The sequence below is a fragment of the Prionailurus viverrinus genome, chromosome C2, assembly GCF_022837055.1.
Source record: "Prionailurus viverrinus isolate Anna chromosome C2, UM_Priviv_1.0, whole genome shotgun sequence".
NCBI classification, from domain to species: Eukaryota; Metazoa; Chordata; class Mammalia; order Carnivora; family Felidae; genus Prionailurus; species Prionailurus viverrinus.
In genome coordinates this window covers 5,849,020-5,869,532 of record NC_062569.1, presented here as the reverse complement: position 1 = coordinate 5,869,532, position 20,513 = coordinate 5,849,020, and the positions used below count along the sequence as shown (strand labels likewise).

Below are 20,513 nucleotides of genomic sequence, written 5' to 3'. Positions count from 1 at the left end.
AGCCGGGTTAGAATGCTGGAGAATCAGCCCTTTTGGTCCCAAGGCAGCCTGGGGGAGGAGGAGAAAAAGTCCTGTACTCACAGACCTGGGAAGGCTTGGAAAGCCCCTCAGATTAGACCGATTTAGGAAGAGCATTATTGTGGAGCCACTTTTCAAAATGCACGGACTTTCTGCAGGTTCTCTCATGACTGTTCCTTATAAAGTGCTTTTGGTGAAGTGTTTTCCCAACGGTGTGCTGGCGAACGCTAGTTACCGAGAGTTATTCAAAGGCGTTTGGGAGTAAAATAGTGATTTGCGAATAAAATTCACAGTCAAATGAGTTTGGGAGATGCTGCCTTCTTTCTTCCTTAAAAAAAAAATTTTTTTTTTAATATATATTTTTGAGAGACAGAGCGAGACAGAGCACGAGCAGGAGAGGGGAAAAGAGAGAGGGGGGACAGAGAATCCCAAGTGGGCTCCAGGCTCTGAGCGGGCAGCACAGAGCCTGACGTGGGGCTCGAACTCATGGATGGCGAGACCATCACCCGAGCCGCAGCTGGACGCTTAGCCGACTGAGCCATCCAGGCCGCCCCTCTTCCTTTAAGATGTATGGAATGCACAGTAGAAAGTCAAGGATGTAATAACCCTTAGTAAAGGATCTAAGAAACTCAGGGACTTGACATTTCCTGAGCTCATCTGGCTTTTGATAAACCTATTGTTATCCGGGGAGACATCAGCCATCGTGGGGGAATTGCTAAATACTGCTCTCACAGAACAGGCTTTGAAAAGCGTCCGTCAGTCTGCATTCTACCTTGCTGTTCCTCTAGATCTTTCTCTCAAACCTACAAAACATGCAGTACCTGCCCCACACCCAGCAGTGTGAACTCCCCGAAAACTGGCATCTCACCGGATCCGGGATGGCAGTTTCCTTCAGCTCAGTTCTGGAAAGACCTTCCCCTCTGACGTCACATCCGGCAAGACGAGCTTCTGGGTTTTCTCGCACAGGCATCACAGACATTAAGCAGGGGAGCTGACCTTCTCCCATGCTCGGAGAGACCCGGCACGTCTTGTCCTCTGTCGCCAGCATTCGTGGCCGCTGTTTCTGACGTCAGACATCCCTCCCTGCCTCTGCCCTTAAACGTGGCCAGCCGGAGTGGGGTACTCCAACACCCCCTCTTCTTGGCTGTGACAACCCTCAGGTGCACGACCTACCAGAGTTCCCCGGTGGAACTTGCCCGAAGCGGTAACCAGCCTTACTTACCACGTCTTGGTGGGCCTCCTTCTCTTTTGCTCTCTTGCTTTCCTGCTCTGATCAGGGTTTCCTGCCGTCACCTTGCAAATCAATGACCCGCCCTCAAATGCCCGGTTCAATCCCCTCGAATGAAGGAATTCAAACGGCCTCACGCGTTCAGTCTGCTGTCGGTGAGCCTGCTGTCCTGCAGGCTTGTGGTTCCACACCGTCATGAGCTTGTGACTCTCGTGGCCACGTTCGAAAGCGCTCACGACCAGGAACTTCTGCAGTGTGCCGCCAGGAGCGAATCTGAAACCTGCACCGAGCGAGTCATCAGGCCAGCCCAGCTCTCACGGGCATGCCCACTTCTCTGTCCATTCGTCCTCATAGTCCTTCCCTGTGAGTTGAGCGTCCTCAGTCATCCGACGGTCGGAATTCCTCGCCCCAGAGAAGGGGCTGATTGGCCTCTCCGGGTTGCCAGGGGAATCCTGGGAGCGCACTTGGAGTGCAGTCAGTGAAGGGGCTGATGCAGGTTGAATGACGGGGAAGAAGCTTTCTTAAAACAACTGCCAAGGGTTTGCGGCTCTGAGTGTCAATCCGCACGGCCAGTGTTGTGGACACTGAGTTCCTAGTGTTTTCGGCCCTGGAAGTTTCTTCCCGGCATAAGACTACATCTGCCAGGACCCCACTTTCTGGCACTCCCCTCCACCCCCCTGCCCACACACACTTTCCTCTCCTTAAGTCCCTATCACCTTCTCCCCTCTGCAAGGAATGTGGAATCAGGGCTTGGTCTGGATGTTCCGGAAAAAGGCCGTTGTCAAGGCCCTCAAAGCACGCCTGCAGAAGGTCAGGAGAGCAACCCAAGACTTACTGGAAATGTCTCAGGAGTTACTGCTTGAAATACCGTTAAGATAAAGATGTGGTTGACTGGGCAAATATGTCATGAGCACCTTCTGTGCTAAGGAGGACATAATCACGAGAGTAAGGCTGGATGTAAGATGGAAATAAGGTTCCTTAGCACAGAACTCTGCCTGCTGATGGTGCAAGGCTTCACTAGTCCCAGATTACTCGCTTTCAATCCCAGATAAGTAGCTCATCTCTAGTCAGGCGGAATTTCAACGGCTCCCTCATTATCCTTCACGTTTGTCTTAAGTCTGAGGACTCCTTGAAGGCAGGGTTTGTGCATTTTGTCCCCGGAGCTTAGCATATCACCTGTACTTGGCAGTAACTGCAGAAACACCCACAATCCTGCGTCCCCCCGCGTCCAGGCCCCTTACCACGTGACTCTGTGGGCGTTCCCATCATGAGGAGGGCGCTGGCTCCCACCCCTTGACTCTGCACTGTGACTTGTTCTGAAAACCGGATGCAGTGGAGGCGAAGCCGTGTCGGTACCCCGCTTGGGCCTCAAGAGGCCTCTCGCACTTCCCAGAACCCTGCCCAGCCTCCACGAGTTTGGTCTAGATGCGAGTGCGCTCAGTGAGGCCCCCGAAGACCGGCCAACCCCCAACTGCCTGCAGGCGCAGACACGAGTCTACCCGAGACCAGAGAACCCCTCTGTTAAGCTCAGCCCGACCCACAGACTTGTGAGCTAGACAGACGTTTGCTGCTTTTAAGCCATTAAACTTCGGAATGGTTTGTCACGCAGCATGAGTCAAGCCATACAGCACCCCGTGTTTTCTGTCTGACTTACTGGAAGTCTCCCTCGCAGGAAGAGAGGCAGGGGCAGCTGGTAGGGTTCTAGACCGAAGGAGCAGCGCCCTGCCTTGTCCTGCTGAACAGACTTTTCTTGCTCATCTCCAAGCGGCACAAAAGTCGGCTCACTTTCTCATAGCTGTGCTAGCCTAAGGATTTAAAATAGAGTGTGCGAGCAATCTAGCAAGGGTCTAGAGCAGACAGATGCACGGTCACATGGAGCTCCCTTGTGCCCATGTTTAAGTGTCATACTTGTTACCAACGAGGTGACAGCACCATCATCTCCTGCAGGCATCCAGAAGCAAGCTCTTTTCTCTCAAGTGGAGTGGTGTCAGCTTTAGTCCTAAGAATCCCTCCCCACCCCCGGGATGGCTGTCATGCCGCTCTCAGAAACAAAAGAGCCTTGCAAACTCTATGCCCCACTGCAACACCACGGGGGTCTCAAGAGCTCTGTGTCCGACACAACCCGGGCGTGGCCTCTTAGACGGAAGGCTGGAGCTGGCCACTGGCGTTTGCCCTTCTTCGATGCAGCCCAAAGACCATTTCTTAAAACTCAGTCCACTCTCACGGCTAGGGGGTTGGGTACAGTGGTGCAGGCTGTGCACTATATGAAGGGGGCAGTGCCCCTCACGGCATGGATATCATGGACATGTCCATTTATTACAACTATCTTCCAGCAGATGGCAGTAGAGTGTCTTTTCCCCCCTCAACAAAATCCGCAGGTTTCCTGAATTTTCTAAAGGATGGGAGTACAGTTTCTGGACGAAGGGGCTCTGTTTGCTAGTTTGCACAAAGGTGAGTGGTGGCTCTCTGTCGAGCTAATATTGTTTCTTACACAACTAAGCTAACTCCGTTTCAGAAAAAGAGAATATCAGCTTTGGGCCGTTTAGAGCCTCGCTGTGGCTTTTGATACAGAACCCAAAGCCCAGGCTCTGAGTTTACCGAGCAGTGGTTCCCCAACACCTGTGTCACACCAGGTCTGCCCATTGCCATAGGACCTTCTCGGAAGACGTGTACGGAAAATTCTTAGAACGAAGATAAATTGAGACTTCAAAGACATTTCTCTGGCAGCAGGCCCTCCTTAGGCACCTCCTCTGGCTCTGGTTACTCTGGGGGAGACGTCTGAGAAGTGCTGGGCAAACCTGCTTTGGCTGCCAGCTGCGCCCCCTGGGGGATGATTCATAATGAGTTGAAGCTGGACCCTCAGCAGCCCCACAGTCCATTCCCATCCAGGGGAGTCAATGTTGTCCTGCACTTTTTTTTTTTTCCGGAACCTTCCAAGGGCTTGCATTGCCACTAGAAGGGCAGAAGGCCGTGTTTAAAACAGTTCTGTCTGCAGCGGAGGAAACGTTCACGGAAACCCTCGAGGAGGACTCAAGCCAAGCCTTGCTCAGCTGCAGACAGAGGCGTCAGCTTGCTTTCTGGCTTTTGTCCGCACCGGCCCTGATTGATGGCAGCCCGCAGCCCCAAAGCGCATCGCCCTGAGCCCTCCTGACAGACTCTCACAATTTTCCGATATAACCTTCTATCAAAAACCTACCCGAAAACAACTAGGGAAACGGCAGATTTCCTCAGGATAGCCCTCATCAGGGAGGTGTTGTGGGAGGCTCGAGGCCTAGGAAGACAGAAGGCCCGACCGAGGTTTGGGGTCTGCACCAGCCTCTTCCTTCCCAGCCCGATTTGGGGTGAGTGAGGGACTGGACTGCACAACTCCACAGCATCTGTGCTCTTGTGAGATCCGCACCCCCTCCTCCCCCGGCCTGTGGGTTACCTCCCGGGAAGCCGTTCCAAGGGCCTCGGACACACTCCTTCTTTGGACTAGCTCGGGGCCTCATGTTTACGGTCTCTCCGGTTACCCGACTATTTACACAGCACGTCTCTGTCTGGAGATGTCGGCAGGGCAACATCAGCCCAATATTTACTTCCAAGCATAAATAAGTCCCCACTGAGTGTCCCTGGCACATGGTTTTGATTGAGGCAGCGTGAAGGGTGTTGGTGGCTGTGTGTGTTCGCACACGTGCGCGTGGATCCGCGCGTTCCTTCTCCGGAGGCGAGGCAAGGATGGGCCTGGTTGGAGGGAAGGCGATAAGGCCAACGACCCCCGGAGGGGCCGCCAAACCTTGCGCGTTCTCTGAGCCCTTTCACAGATTTCTTCTTCTCAGGGATTCTGCTTGAGGTCAGAAGTAACGCTCTCAAATAAAAACCACGAACCCAACGCCAGCTCGAAAGCGGCAGGCTCTTGGAGCGGGCCCAGCTGAGGGCGGGGAGCAGCCCGCCTGCCCGGTGCTTGGGAGAGGGGAGGGCCGGGGGTCCCGGCCATCGTGGGAAGGGGCTGGCCACAGGGCTGGCCGGGGAGCGCCACTTCCCTCGCTGCTGGTCATCTCGCCTGGCAAAAGGGGCAAGGAGGAGGGAGGGGACGGTTCCTTGAACACGGGAGAGGAGGAGGCAGAGGGTTTCTCCTCCACCGAGGGGCGGCCTGTGGGTTCTGGCCAACTGCCCAGGGGAGGGGGTGGGAGGGAGAGAGAAGCGGGGGGCCCTAGACGCGGCTTCTTCTCCTAGAGGAAGAGCCCCCTGGCGGCCTCACTCGCTTGCCACCTGACTCAGAGGCTGGCTTAAGGAGCTGAAGGCGCTTCTTAACGTGCCCGAGTCCCACACCAAGCGGTCTCCCTACCGTAGCTCTGAGCAACCACGCTTTCTTCCGTAAACAGGCCTTTGTGAGTGTCTTGGAGAGGCACGAGGCCCGGGCAGGAGCTAAGGGAGAGGGGAGGGAACTCATTTGGATTTTTCTCCCTTAAAAAGAGTCTCACGTTTCAAAGTTTTCTTCCCGCATGGTGGTTTGGCAGGCTACCGTAATCCTGACACGCACAGTTTAAATTATGGCCCTCGGCGTCTGCTAACATCCCAGCTTTGGCAAAGCTGATGAGGATCCATTTCAGTATCTGAAGAAGGGGCTGGTTAGCTCAGGGCCCTCGCTGTGGATTTGGTACTGGAGTCAGGGCCTGGGGCTGCCAAGCAGGAGAGCGCCTGAGGTGCAGTGGGGGGGGGGGGGGGGACCTTCGGGAAGGCCCCGGGTCTGCCCAGAGGAGGCGGACAGTGGTGGGGGTGGGGGGCGGAGGGGGGTCTGGAGCCCCGCTCCGGAACAGGCCATCTGCTGAGCTGTAAGGGGTTTCTTTTAGATAAACACGTAGAGCAACAGTGGATGATGGGCACGTCAGCGGCCCCACAGGGACATGCGGGAGGGCCCAGGAGCTGGTGGCACAAGCTTGGCCCGGCCAAGTCCTGCTCGGGTGTGTGTACGCGGCTCAGCCACCATCTCTGGTCACTTACTTAACCGCATTTCCCAGAGGTCTTCCAGACTGACTAAGGCCTCTTCTGTCTACCGCTGTCCTTTTGCCCAGAGTCTGTCGCCTGGTAGGGACCCAACACTGTCTGCTGAGTGAAGGGACTAGCCATCTTTCAAGTGTGAAGCGTGCTGACCCACAGGCCCGTGTGGCACAATGAATACATCAGCACAGCCACCTGCTTTGTTCCGTCTCCCGACCACGCTACGATTTGTGTTTACGTGGCACATTGTGGGGAACGGCCATTTTTGGCACATCGGCTCGAGGCAACGGCCAACGACCGCAGGGAGCCATGTCAGGAGCCACTCGAAAGGGAACTTCAAGAGATGTGGCTCCTCAAGGCAGAGGACCTGAACGCCGCCTGTCTTCAAAGGCCCCAGGGAGGCACCTCCTGGTCAGCAGTAGCGACTGGGGACCACTCAGTGGCTTTCCCCTTGACAGAAACAGAGAGGAATATATACAAACTGTGGCAATAAGCCCAAACCATTAAGACCTCCCATGGAAGTTACATATTAGGCTGGCTTTTAGTCCGACTAATCAACAGACTTCTAGGCACTGGACTGTCCATATGATATCAGATCTCAATTCACTGTATGTAAGGCATCATTCTGAGGTTATAGACATAGGAATCACAGTTGACAAGAGGTCTGTAGGTGAAGTTTTAGGAGTCTATAGGTCATCACAATAATCCTACATTTTGTTTGCCATTTTCAACCTCCTAGAAAGTCATCACATTTAGTTAGCTGTTTAAGAAAGAAGATATTGGGGCACCTGGGTGGCTCAGTCAGCTGAGTGTCTGGTTCTTGATTTCGGTTCAGGTCATGATCCCAGGGTTGTGGGATCGAGCCCTGTGGGATCCTCGCTCAGCATGGAGCCTGCTTAAGACTCTCTCTCCGAAGAATGAAATCTTGCCATTTGCAGTGATGTGGATGGAACTGGAGGGTATTATGCTAAGTGAAATAAGTCAGGCAGAGAAAGATACCATATGTTTTCACTCAAATGTGGATCTTGAGAAACTTAACAGAAGACCATGAGGGAGGGGAAGGGGGGTGGGGACAAGTTACAGAGAGGGAAGGAGGCAAACCGTAAGAGACTCTTAAATACTGAGAACAAACTGAGGGTTGATGGGGGGTGGGGGAGAGGGGAAAGTGCGTGATGGGCATTGAGGAGGGCACTTGTTGGGATGAGCACTGGGCATTGTATGGGAGCCAATCTGACAATAAATTATATTAAAAAAAGAAGATTCTCTGTCTCCCTCTGCCCCTCCCCCACTCATGCACATGCACACGCACGTGTTCTCTCTAAAAGGAAAAAAGAAAAAAAAGAAAAACGATATTGTCCTTAAACTTCCTCTGTCAACCTCCTTCCTGCATTGTAGCTTTGCCTGAAGAGATTACCCACTCTGAATGCCGAGTGCATTCATGAATGTTGCACCAAGATTTACTTTTACTCCCTTTTCCCCAAAGGAGCTCAATCATGATTTTCCCCGACACCATGGAAGAGAGGCGAGGTCTCATCTACTTGAAAACAATCGTGACTTTTGAAGAAATTATTGAACGTTTGCCCCTAGTTCTGAACATCATGAACGTGCAGATGAAAGGCGGCCCCCCCTCCCATGAAGATTTCCCTTCCCTTGAATCTGGGCTGCCAGGTGACTGCTTTGGCCAACCGAGTATGGTGGAATGATACTACGCCAGTTCTGGGCCAGCCTTTAAGAGAACGAGCAGCTTCCACCATGCTCTCTTGGGGCCTCAGCCACCACGTAAGAAGTCAGACCCCACCCCGGGGAGGCTCTAAGTCTACATGGAGAGAAAGAGGGGCTCAGCTGAGTCCGGCCCCCCAGGCATCCTCACCAAGGTGCCAGCAATGTGACTAAGCTGTCTTAGACTCCTCAGACCAGCCTGGCCGCCAGGGAAATGCCACTGAGTGACCCCACTCAATGTCACGGGGAGCAGAAGAATCACCCAGGCAAACCCTTCCTGGATTCCCGCCCCACACATTTATAAGATACAATGCGCCTCAATTTGGGGGCAGTGTGTTACACAGCAGCGGCTAAAAGGTACGATATAAAAGCCCACAGCTTGAGCAACGGCCCCTCAGGAAACCATGAAACCCTAAAGGGGCGAATGCCTGTCTAACCTCCTTCTTTTATGAGAGTCACCCCAACCCCCACCCCGCCTCCCAAAGTGCCATCTTGAATCTCCTTCCCGAGTCTTAGCTGCTGGGATCAGTGGGGCACATGGGACCCAAGCTGAGCCAAATTCCCTCCCTGCCAGCTCCCTGCCTCCACCCACAGCGGTGGACATTCTCTCCCCTGGACTTGCAGAGCTGGGCGTCAGAGGTGGCCGATCAGTCTGTGTCTGGGGCTAGAAGTCACTGAGATGTACCCCTCAGGAGCAGCGGGGGGCACCCGTTTTTCCCCGTGTGCAGAGAAGTGTGGAGAGGCAGGTCAGCTCGGGGAGAACAGGATGCAGGAGTGTAGAGGGGTTGCGGGGGACAAAGGGAGGGAGAGAGGGGGTTATCTGGCTTGGTTTCTGGCCACTTTCTGGGTCTGGATGCACACATCTCCTTTGGGGCCTATGTGTACTCTTGCGTCCTTACAATTCTTGCTGAAGTGGCTGTGAATGGATTTCTGGGATTTTTTTTTTTTTGGCAACTGACAAGAAGGGCCTTGGTGATGCCTGAGGTAGGAAACGGAAGGGAAAGCGGGCCGGGCCGGTGAGGTGACAGGGATGTCCTTCTGTAGACCTTCCGCCTGCTGGGTGAGGGGGCCTGGGAGTGATTCACGCCCAGTCTAGTCTCCTGTAGGCCCGGCACACTCAGAATGCCTCACCCCGAGCTGCCTCTCTTCCGGAATGAATTCAAATCGCACCTTCCTTACTCTCACCAAGGGAAACCGTCCACTGTCTAGTGAAAACAGTGAGGGACTGTCTTCCTTCCTGACCTCCCCAGTCCAACCGGCCGCCAAAGCCCGCTCTAATTGGCTCTCCTCTCCTCCATCTGTGGCCACTGCCCTAGCCCCCGTACTGGCCCCAGATCTCTCCCCCGAGACAGCTCTGGCCATGCCACTGCTCTGTCCACAGACCCACCCCTCCCCCCTTTCCCCTTTCCCCTGGGTGATGGGCGCTTTCAGAGAGTCGGGGTCGGCCATCTTACTGCGGGCCACTGCTTGCCCGTGACATACCTCCCACGCGGCTCCCATTCTCACCTCCTCTTCCTTCTTAGGGAATATCCACCTGCCCTTCCCTGCCTGGAGAACTCAAACCACGTCCAAGGTCAGGCTTGGATGACACCTCCTTTGCGAAATGTCCTCTGACTTCTCTCGGGTGCTTCCGTGCGTTCAGCTCGGTGCTAAGCATTTTGCCTGCATCCTCCCTATACCTCAAGTTAGAGGTTGTGGTCTCCGTTTTACTGAGGGAACGGGGGGTCACAGAGGGTGACCGTCCCCAGCCACACAGCTGGCAAACGTGAGAGCCAGGTTTCAACGGTACCTTCTTCTCAGTTTCCAGAGAAGTTTGCACACGCTTATCACCCCCTATTCCATTTGTAGGTCTGTGTGCTAGATGGCGAAGCATTCAGGGGCAGGGAGGAGTCCCAATTATCGTCGTATCCAGGTGCAAACGTTCAATAAATTGAGCTGAAATGAAATATTGCTCTTGGAGGATGAGCAAAGTGGCTTTCCGCTTTGGTGTCATTTAACTGCTTCCTTAAAGGTGCTGTTAGACCCTGCGCTTCCCCCTCGTTAGTGATGGCAAGACCTCGTCTGGGGTAACGCCACCGCTTGACTGCCACCACTCTGCCCCCTCGCCCAGTCCGTGGTAGAGGGTGGGGTCCGCCTCCTCGGGTCCTGGCCCTTTGGATCACACGGCAGCTGGGGGACATCAGGGTCCTGACTACCCACGGCAGCTATCTCCTGCAACCTCGTTCTTTAAACAAACACAGCGGAAGCAAAGCTAGGCAGATGGCAGGTGGAAGAAGACACGAGTGTGTACACAGAGTTGGGACACAGCCCTGAATGGCAGGGCCAAGGGGGGTGGCCAGAAGGAGGGCATTCCCTCATGAGCAGGTATGGGGCATGGCCACCACACTGTCCACTCTCTGTCCCTGTCTGGTCTCACGTACCCAGCCTTGGAGGCCTTCCTGCCATCTGAGGAGCCCAAAGGCAGAAGGAAGGAGTGTACACACACACACACACACACACACACACACACACACACACACACCCCAACCAAAGCTCTTGCTGTCTTTTCAGATCAAACACCGAGCTGGCTTTGTTCTCTGCCTGCAGACCTGAGGCCGACCCGGCCGGAAGGAGTCGGAAGACACAAGGGAGCCTTGAGGACCTATCTGGCCACGCAGATTAAACAAACGACAAATTGGCAGATTACTTTTTGTTTCTTTTTGAACAGGTAATATCCACTCCTGGCAAATATATAGGGAAATGGACACTTTTGATAGAGTGCTTGGGGGAGGGGGAATGGGTATAACCTTTCTAGAGGTGATTTGCAGGATGTAATAAAAGGCTTAAAGTGTGCATTTCCTCTGACTCAGTAATTCCATTTCTAGGGTTTCATCTTAAGTACATAATGAAGGATTTGTGCAAATATTTGGCTCTAAGGATATTCACTGTGGCACCGTTTAAAGGGGGTGTGAATCCAGGAGCCACCTGGCTCCCAGCATCGGGGGACAGGATGGGTGCGTGCAGACATGGGGCCGCCTGGAGGTGGGTTTTTAACAACATGGAAAGATGTTTGCAGTATTGTGTTCGGGGTGGGGCGGGGGAGGCTGAAAAGAGTACACGGAATGTCTGAGAAGCATGGGAACGTAAGAGAAACTTCTCTTCAAGGAATGTGTTCCAGGTAGTTTTCTCTAAACCTCCAGAACTTTTTCAGGTGACGTAGCCCTCCACTTACAGCAATCAGCCCAATTGTCAGTCTGAAGAATGTGTAGTGAAAACACGGTGTTTCCTGTGTCTCGACTTCTGGGATACAAGTATGTGTATTACGCTTTTATTTCAGATGAACAATTGGACCCACTGCTTTAACGTTAGAGGCATTGTACCTCTAAACATGTCGTGTGTATTACTGGGAAGTTCAACATCCTTCTCAAAAATAAATAGGTGCTATGAGAATGCTTGGTCTACATCTCTACAGAGAAGGTCAAGAAGAGACAATACTGTTCATTGTGGTTATTCTGAGATGCGGACTCCTGAGTGTTTTTGTACTTTTTTTCTTTTAGAGACTTAAAATTTTTTTAAGTCTTTGTTTATTTGTTTATTTATTTAGAGAGACAGAGACAGAGACAGAGCAAGCAGAGGAGGGGCAAAGAGAGAGGCAGAGAGAGAGAATTCCAAGCAGGCTCCACGCTGCCAGCATGGAACCTGATGTGGGGCTCGAACCCACGAACCGTGAGATCACGACCTGAGCTGAAATCAGGAGTCGGACACTTAACCCATGGAGCCACCCAGACGCCCCTATACCTTTTTTTAAAATATTTATTTATTTCTGAGAGAGAGAGAGAGAGAGACAGAGCACGAGTGGGGGAGGAGCAGAGAGAGAGGGAGACAGAATCCGAAGCAGGCTCCAGGCTCTAAGCTGCCAGCACAGAGCCAGACGCGGGGCTCGAACCCACAAGCCGGGAGATCAAGACCTGAGCCAAAGTCAGACGCTCAACCGACTGAGCCACCCAGGCGCCCCATATACCTTTTTTTTCTTATTGACAGGTTACAACGTCTGATCGATGAATACAAATTATTTTGTGACCCCCAAGAAAGTAATGATTTGAATTTAAAGCATCCGTCCATAATGATATAAGAGGCTGCTTCCCACCTGCATCTGAAACCCGGAACACTAGCAAAGCAGGGCTTTGGTGGCAACAAGTCCCAGCTCTGTCCCCTGGTGCTATTCTAGGACCTGGAGACGTAAGGACCAACCGGGGATCCACTTACCTGGGACATGAGCGCTCAGAAGGAGGGGCACACCTTCGCTAGATAATGACTCTGAGGTTGCTACTGACGAGCACAGAGGCTCTGAGGGGAAGGGACTCCAGACCTCTGAGAGTGTGAGGCAAAGAAGCCAGCTCAGACTTGGGGTGTGGACACCCCTTTCCCCTTGAGAAAGTGACAAGAGTCAAGAAGGAGGGGCCGGTGTTCCCCGGTGAAGGACGCAGGGCAAGTGTATCCCCAGGCTCACCTACAAGTGAACCACCCGGGGTTGGGAGAATGGACCACGCAGCTCCCCAGGCGGAACTCTGGACTATATCTCATCTTAGTTGCCCGAGTCCTCGGGGCAAAAGTCCTTTTCCTGTTCCACATGGGAAGAAAACACAGAGTCGCTCGGCTTTTGCTTTGCTTGTGTTTTCTCCGAGCAAACGGTGAACCACCCCAGGCCCTGCTGTTCCTCCCAGGCTTCTGTCGTGGAGTTGGGCTCCCACCTTTCTGTTGGGACCAGTGAGAAGGTAAGAACAGGGCGGGGCTGAGACGTCTGCTCTCGCTCTAAAGGTCCAGGCCTCGGCTGTAATGGCCTCAAGTGGAGCCAAGAGTCCATTCGAACCTGAGGGGGACGCTGACCTTGCTTCACTGTACCTGCACCGTGAAGGAAGTTCTAAAAGGAAGCTCCTTTCAAGAGGATCCTCGCGAGGCAGGAGGGCTGGGCATCCATGGGTGGGGGCTCCACAGGGCCCTGCAATCACCAGACTCACCTTCCAGAGCAGAACAGCCAGCAGCAGGAAGATGAGTATTCCCACCAGCAGACTTATGGCAATGATCCAGCCCACGACATAGCCACGGGGCTCCAGATTGTGCAAGGCTTCGAAGACCACCTAGGAGGCAGAGCAGAAGGGGGAATGATTTTCAAATGGAAGTGCCCATAGTGTGACAGAGCCTGGCCTGGGCTTGACGTTCGGAGCGAACTACAGAGGAGTCCAGTCTGTTGTTACTGAAGACTGGACTCTGTTCAGTTCTCTCCTGGTTGTAGACCGATGGATTTTTCACCCCCTGATGGGTGAAATTTCACCCTCAGGGGGTGAAAAATCCACGCCCCAGGTCTTGAGAGGGTTGTAACAACAACAAGCCTGACTTCCATATCATGAAGTGAACCCAAGTGTGGTGAAAGTCTCAGAAGACGCACTCTTCTGCATTCGGGCAACAGCAGCCTCCCGTGCATTACGGTTTTGCGATGGAGGACGTGGGCGTGCCGGCTTCTTTCCAAGTGTTCAGCTCAACGTGTCGCTCAGCGCAAGCATTTGACGGATGCCACTTTCCTGACAGACTGTCACTCCCCAAGGGCCGGGACACCATCCGTCTCCGGTCTCATGGCAATGCCTAGCACACTGGAGACCCTCACTCCTGAAGCTCCGGCCTCTGGTTTTCGGTGGGAACCGTGTGCAATCCCAGCCCGTGCCTCCGTGAGGCAAGTTTCCCCAAGTTTTATGGGAAGTCAGTGGTGTGCTGGAACTGGCCATCGGCCGGCAAGGGCCAGCTGTGTGCTCCTCTTCCTGGCTGCATCGACGTGTGGGCATTTACACTGCAGAAATTGGGAGACAAGTCAGGGCCCCCCACCCGCCTGCCGGAGAACGGATTGCTTAACATGTATTGGCTCAACACTAATTGGACCCTTTGGCTCTGCTCCAGCCCCACTGGGCACGGTGGGGTTTGGTTTTGTAGAATTCCAAGCATCCATTGTGTCCTTGCCGCATAGTAACTTTGCCCTGACGATCACTGCCCACTCAAGCTCGCTGCAAAAGAGACAAAAGTCCCAGCTCTGGGCAGTCATTGTTTCCCTCGGCTGCCCAGCTGGCCCATCCCCGGGTCTTTGTCCACGCTGGGCCATCCCCTCCTTGGGGAGAGCCTGTCTGAACCTAGCTGGATGCTGGAGGCCAGCTGTGGCTTCCACCTTGCCTGGAAGCTTCACTTATCGTGGGAGCCCAGGGATTCCCCACTCAAGCTGCGTGGGGTGATGGGGCACAGTACCTTACAGTGACCAGCACTGCTTATGGCCCCTTTCAGGGCCTGGCTCCCAGCTAACTCTTCCCAAATGCTCCTCTGTGTCTTGTAATCTCCTGTCCACGTTGTACAACTACCCGGTGAGGGATTCAATGACCATTTTGCAGAGGGGGACCAGGGAGGCCCAGAGAGGACAAGCCTTTTTCTCTGGGCCAAGTAGCTGAAGTACAGACTCAGGATTTGAACTCAGGTCCAGCCAACCCCAACCCCCCAGATCTGAGCTTGTCAACATTGCACCACGGAGCGCCTAGATGACGGTGGCTCTTCTTAAAGACTACCTGTTGGTTAAATAGGCCATTTGTTGACGGTGCCCTGGTGATAAGAAAAGCAAAGGTGTACATCTCGATCTCATTGCGTCCATTCCCACAGCCCGAGTAGGAGGGGAGGGGTGTGTGCTGGGGGGAGGGGCTGGATGGCCAGTCATGAGGCAGACAAGCTGCCATAGTTGCACCCATGGACGCTGAATCCAGAACCTCATCTCAAAGAAAATCAGGCAGAGCAGAGACCATCCCTTCCTACATGGGGGCAAATGAAAGAAAACTGCCTACACACATAGTCATTCTGGGAACGGAAAGGAGGCCTCTTTGCTGTATTGTGCTCACTGGCTACGTGACCTTGGGCAAGGTACTTAACCTCTCTGAGCCCCCTTTCTCTTATCTGCAACATAGGGGTAAAACAGCACCTCTGCAGAGAATTCAAGGGGCTAAGACACACAGAGCCCCAAGCATGGCACCGGGCAGAACCCAGCTCTGACAAACAGAAGGTGATTTCTCCATCACTGCCGGCAGGGAGGTATTTTTGAGGTTGGGCATGGTTGGCTACTTTTCCATTTTTAAAAACTATTTACGGATGTCTAATATACACAGAGAAAAGTAAACACAACCCAAGCGCACAGCTCACTGAATTCTTATGCCACGCATGCTAAATGCACAGGTGCAACCAGTACCCAGAATAAGAAACAGAATGGGACCAGAACCCCCGGAAGTCCCCTTTGCACGCCTTTCCAGCTAACCACCTCCCCGTCACGGGTCACCGTGACCCTGACTTCTAAGGGCCTGGATTAGCTGCACCTGCTTCTGTCCTCAGTACACCTGGAATGGCACAGCGTCAACTCTGAAGTCTGCCATCACGCACCCATCCGTTCAGACTAGAGATTCAGGTCTTTAAAGAAAGATTCACGCCCTTGGGTTCTTGCCCCTGAAAGGCTGTGGATTGAGTCACCCCCCACATTCAGAATCTCTCATGGCGTCTTGTACAGATGAGCCTTGAGGCACTATGGCCAACAGGTACGGTCTTAGACAGCCAAGATACCGCCCTCCGTTTCCTCCTCTGTGAAACGGGGGTCTGAGAGGTAAAATCAGATAGCGTTGTGAAAATTCCCAGCACAGGGTCACGTAACATAAGTCTGCCGAACCTTCTCGTCGACAGAGAGTTGCTGAGACAGGCTGTGAGCTCAGTGTGGGTCAGCTGTGGTCGAGCCCCTTGGATCACCCCGATGGCTTCTCAGGGACGCTGCCTGCCCTCCGCATCAGAAATCTGCGTCCTGGCAAAGCCATGCTGGAGATCTGGTTTTGTGGATACAGACACAGCTAAGAGTATCCACAGCAGTTTAGTCTAGCAAATTCCACAAGAATGCCCTGTCACTTCGCCGGAATGTGTGTTTAATCCTTTCTTATTTTTAGTGATGCTGTCCGTCTTCTTGGATGCATGTCTCGTGCTTTGGCAGAGCGGGTTCCCGTGCGTCAAGACTCTAATGAGCTCACGGGGGGGGGGGGGGGGGGAGAAAATCAGAGCGTCCTGCAGCTTTAAGAAGTCACATCTCAGATAAAACCCCAAAGGAAGGCACAGCAGCCGGACTACAGCGGGGAGTCAACAAGCAGGGACCATGAAGCCTCGACTATACCACTAAAGAGCTGGTGATCCTGGTCACGCCCCTGGACCTCTCCACGTATCTTTTCTCTGTATTCTCTTGTTCCCATCCCCAGTCACTATTCCAGGTCAGGCCTGGTCTGATCTCATAGCACCCTTTCAGGGTCCCTGGAGAGGCCATCAGGGGTTGTCTTTTTTTTTTTTTTTTCCAAATATTTATTTTAGGAGAAAGAGAGAGAGGGAGGGAAGGAGGGAGTGAGGGAGAGGGAGAGAGAATGTGAGCAGGGGAGGGGCAGAGAGACACACACACAGAATCTGAAGCAGGCTCCAGGCTCTGAGCTGTCAGCACAGAGCCTGATGCGGGGCTTGAACTCAGGAGCTGTGAGATCATGACCTGAGCCAGAGTCAGCCACCCAGGTGCCCCAGGAGTTGTCTTCTTAAAACGCAGGTCTTATGTTACTTCTCTGCTTACGCTCTTGGTGACTTCTCTTTACGCTGAATACATATTCCAGGGCCCCAAGTTCTTTACAGTCTGGTCTCCTTCGTAGCTTGCCAGCCCCTTGCCGGGCCATCATCCCCATCCTTGTTGGTTTGCATCATCTCGCCAGCCAGAACTGTGCTCTCCGGCCTCTGCAGGCTGCTTTGGCCGCCTGCAATGCCTTTCTGTTCTTGTCCATTTGACGAAATCCAATATTGCTCATCTTAAAAGTATTCAGGGGTGCCTGGGTGGCTCACTTGGTTAAGCTTCTGACTTTGGCTCAGGTCATGATCTCACGGTTCATGGCTTGGAGCCCCACTTTGGGCTCCGTGCTGACAGGGTAGAACCTGCTTGAGATTCTCTCTCTCTCCCTCTCTCTCTCCGTCTCTCTCTGCCCCTCCCCCACTCACGTGCATATGTGCTCTCTCTCTCTCTCCTTGGTGACGCCAATGCCATTGGTCCATACTTGGAGCAGAAAGGGGCCAGGGAACGTTCCAGTCTACCATCGGAAGGACATGCAATCATCTTTTTGCCTGATTTCCAAGTTTTAAATACTTTTGAAAATAGGATAATATCATGGGGAAATGACAAATGTTACAACATTAAGTGCAAAAAAAAATCAAGATAGCAATTTAATATCTAGAAGACGTCAGCTTTGCAGAAACATGGCTGGAAGTTTTAAAAGTACACAGGTGCTTTTTTGAGATTATGGGGCTTTTTTTTCCTTTTTTTCTGTTTTTCGCTCTTAAAACTTCTTTTTAACTCAGTGTTTTAAAGCCAAGTTGAAAAAAAAAATGGAAAAAGAGAGACTCTGCTCCTACATCTGCTGTTCCAAGAAACCTGACTTTTTGGCAGAATTAGTCATTCTTTGAGCTTTTGGAAACATTGCCATTTTCAGCCTCTGTTAGCAGAGAAGCCCTATTGTGGCATCTCAATGTACAAAACGGAAGAAAACGGAGGTTCTCTGGTTGTAGAGAAGGTAGGCAGCCCGAGCCCAGCCCGCTCAGCACCCCCTTCCTACGCCGTCCCTCCCTACCCCAGCCGCAGCAGGCCCTGAACCGGATCAAGGGACCCCCATGGCTCCACAGGACTTATTAAAACCCTAGCCAAGCAGTGCTGTCTCTTAGTCCTTATCACTCTGTAAGGTAATGATGCATCTTCCTGTTGACGGGCTCCAGCACCCTGTGAATTCCTACAGAACAAGGCTTCAAATGCACGTTCTCCAGCCACCTAAACCAGGATTGTGATTCATGGTGTGGTTCATGAATGCAATGTCCTCTCGGCTCTAACATCAGGTGGAGCATGGGTATAATTCAGTCTACAACAGAAGATGCTGGGGTTTGAAGCCGGAGTCTCTGAGTGTTCTCTTCTCTACCTCAAAAATATATTTGCAAATGTTATTTCTCAGCGGGGAGTTCTGGCCATCCGTGCATCCATCTGTCCACCTACCCACACGCCCATCTGTCCATCCATTCATCTGTCTGTCCACCCCATCCATCCATCCATCCATCTGTTTGTCTATGTAGCAGCTGCTACGTGCCGGGCACTTGTAGGGGGTCCTTGATGAATCAAGCAGATAGTGTTGTCCTCACGAAGCTTCTGGCTTTCAGAGAATACTGATCAATTAGACACAAAGATGTGAAATTATAATTTTGGCCAGTGCCCCAAGGCAGAGGTTCATGGTCATAAAAGACTCTGAGACAGGCGTGGCAGTCAGAAAAAGTTCCTGGAGGAGCTGCTGGAGCTGAGAGCGATGAGTCAAAGAGAGGGGAGGGAACAGCATTCCAAAGAGAAGGAACAGCATATGCAAAACCCCTGTGGCCGCAGTAAGCTTGGCAGGGGTGAGACAGGGCCAGCAGACAGCGGGGTCGGAGCAGGCAGAATGAACAAGGCGCCAAAGGAAGATGTTCAAGGTGAAGCTGGAGAGCTAGGAAGGGCTGGAGGCTGGGTTAAGAATCATACGTTTTATCTTAAGAGAAACGGGAACCTGACGCAGGGTTTGGACCCGGGGAGGGATATGGTTCACAGTTTGCCGGGAGCACTTAGCTGAAAAACGACGGTAGATGAGAAGGGAGAACTTCGCACGGGGGCGGGGGGGGGGGGGGGGGTTGGTGTTCAAGGAACAAACAGCCCTGGTAGCAGGGTTGCAGGGAAAGTGGTGCAGGGGAGATGTTGTGTTTCCAGCACGAAAGGAGGTGAGGAAAAAGGGGAAAAGATCTGTGGACGGTGGGGGGTCCGGTGGTGGAGGCCGGGAGACCCGAGGTGGCAGTTCTGCCCGGCGAGGGGGTGGCTGATGGCACAGCCGTGGATGAAAGCCGGGAGGCTCGCGTGCCGGACGTGAACTAATAATACGTAAGAGAAGGAGGGGCTTGCGGATTTGTCTCCACAGAGGCTGTGAGGAGGACGGACGTCAGGCCGGGGCAAGCGCGGGCCCACATCCTGGGTGTCCTGCCGGCTGCTGGGGAGTTTCACGCACCTGAGGTGGGCGAGCCGGTGTCTGGGAACCTCCGGAAGCCAACTTCCGGTCTGAGGCAGCCGGCAAACCCGAATCCCAGTGCTGGACTCGTTTCTGTGTTTCTGGAAACTTTCAAATTCCCACCACCGCCAGTAGGCCTCGTGTCACAGCTGGCAACGCTCAGGTCTCTGTGAGGCCTGAGGACATGACCACAACGGGGGGCGCCTGGCCCAGGCCCCTGCGGGACAAGGGTTTCCGGGGCTGAGAGGACGGTGCAGTCAGCACTACCCAAAGGGAGGTTCAACCTCAGACCCAGGTCGGCTGAAGGTCAATTATGACGGCAAGACGCTCTCTGCAGTCGACCTCACACACACCTCACAGAGCAGGAATTCGAGTAAGAGAAAAAGTGGAGGGGACGGAACATCTGGGACGATGAGATGACATTTCCACCTGCTTCTGATTACATCTAACAGCCAGCGAGGGGGTAGGCGAGGGGGGAGGAAATGTTCTCAGCAGAACCACGTCTTCAACTGCCCTCAGAACACAGCCCTCGGAAAGCACACCCGCTCAGGGGAGCAGGGAGACTCCTGGAGACCACATCAATGAACAGAAAATAAACGGCGCGTTTGGCGAGATCAGCATCATACGTCTGTGCCGTGACAAACAGAGACGTCACCCGTGCCCGTGGCTGCCAGGTGCCGGGTGTCGGAGATGGCCTGCTCTGTTAGAGTTTGCAGAGGCGAGAGCTGGGCTGGTGCCATGATCCCTTTGTGGTTAATCATGGGCCGCGTCTGTTGGGAACGGGCTGAGCTCTCGACGCCGCGTTGAGAGGTTTTATAGCCACCACTGCTGATAATCCTCACGGCTGCTCTTTAGAGGACAGCTCATCCACCTCAGGCTATCTGGGCGAGGAGCTATGCATCTGGTGAGGGACCAGGCCTCACCAGGAAGAGCGCCAGAGTCAACAGACCCCGGAGTCGGCACGTGATGTGCTGGTCAGGCCACCAGAGCCGAGGGTCGCTCCTGAAACAAAGGGCCAGCTGCTTACCACCCAGGACTGTGATCCCTACCACCTGCTCAGAATGGCCTTCCCACTGTGCGTGTGGGCGCGAGGCAACGGGCCAGCACAGGGCAGAGGAGCACAGGGGTAAGGAAGGCTCGGGGCCTGCAAATAGCCAGCCCCAGCAGCCCGTCCTGGCTCTTCAACCGACAAGCCGTGGCGCCCCAGGGTGGAAGGTCTTTTCACCTCCTGGAGCCTCAGTTTCCCTTCCTGGGCTCACAGGGAGCACTTCCTTAATAAACTGGTTGCACACACACGCTCATCTCACGTTTGCTCCTCGAGAATCTAGCTTAGGACACCACACGGCTTCCTGTGGCATGCCTGTCCTTCGCCCGTCCCTTAGAAGACTCCTTCGGCGCCTGCTCAGGGGTCGCTGTTTCTTCCCACGCAGCCCGCCCTAACCTCT

General features: G+C 53.6%; 1 protein-coding gene across 5 annotated transcripts in view; it reads right to left on the bottom strand.

Moving 5' to 3' along the window:
- Positions 1-20,513, bottom strand: part of ITGA9 (integrin subunit alpha 9) — a 368,133-nt gene that overhangs the window by 29,244 nt on the left and 318,376 nt on the right. For 3 of the 5 annotated variants that reach the window (XM_047875114.1, XM_047875112.1, XM_047875113.1), the window contains exon 27: positions 12,943-13,062. In XM_047875114.1, coding sequence (XP_047731070.1) covers positions 12,943-13,062 — 120 coding nt within the window. Of the gene's footprint in view, positions 1-81; positions 347-12,942; positions 13,063-20,513 lie in introns of all 5 variants that reach the window. The other 2 variants (XR_007155622.1, XR_007155623.1) reach the window with 2 other exon arrangements.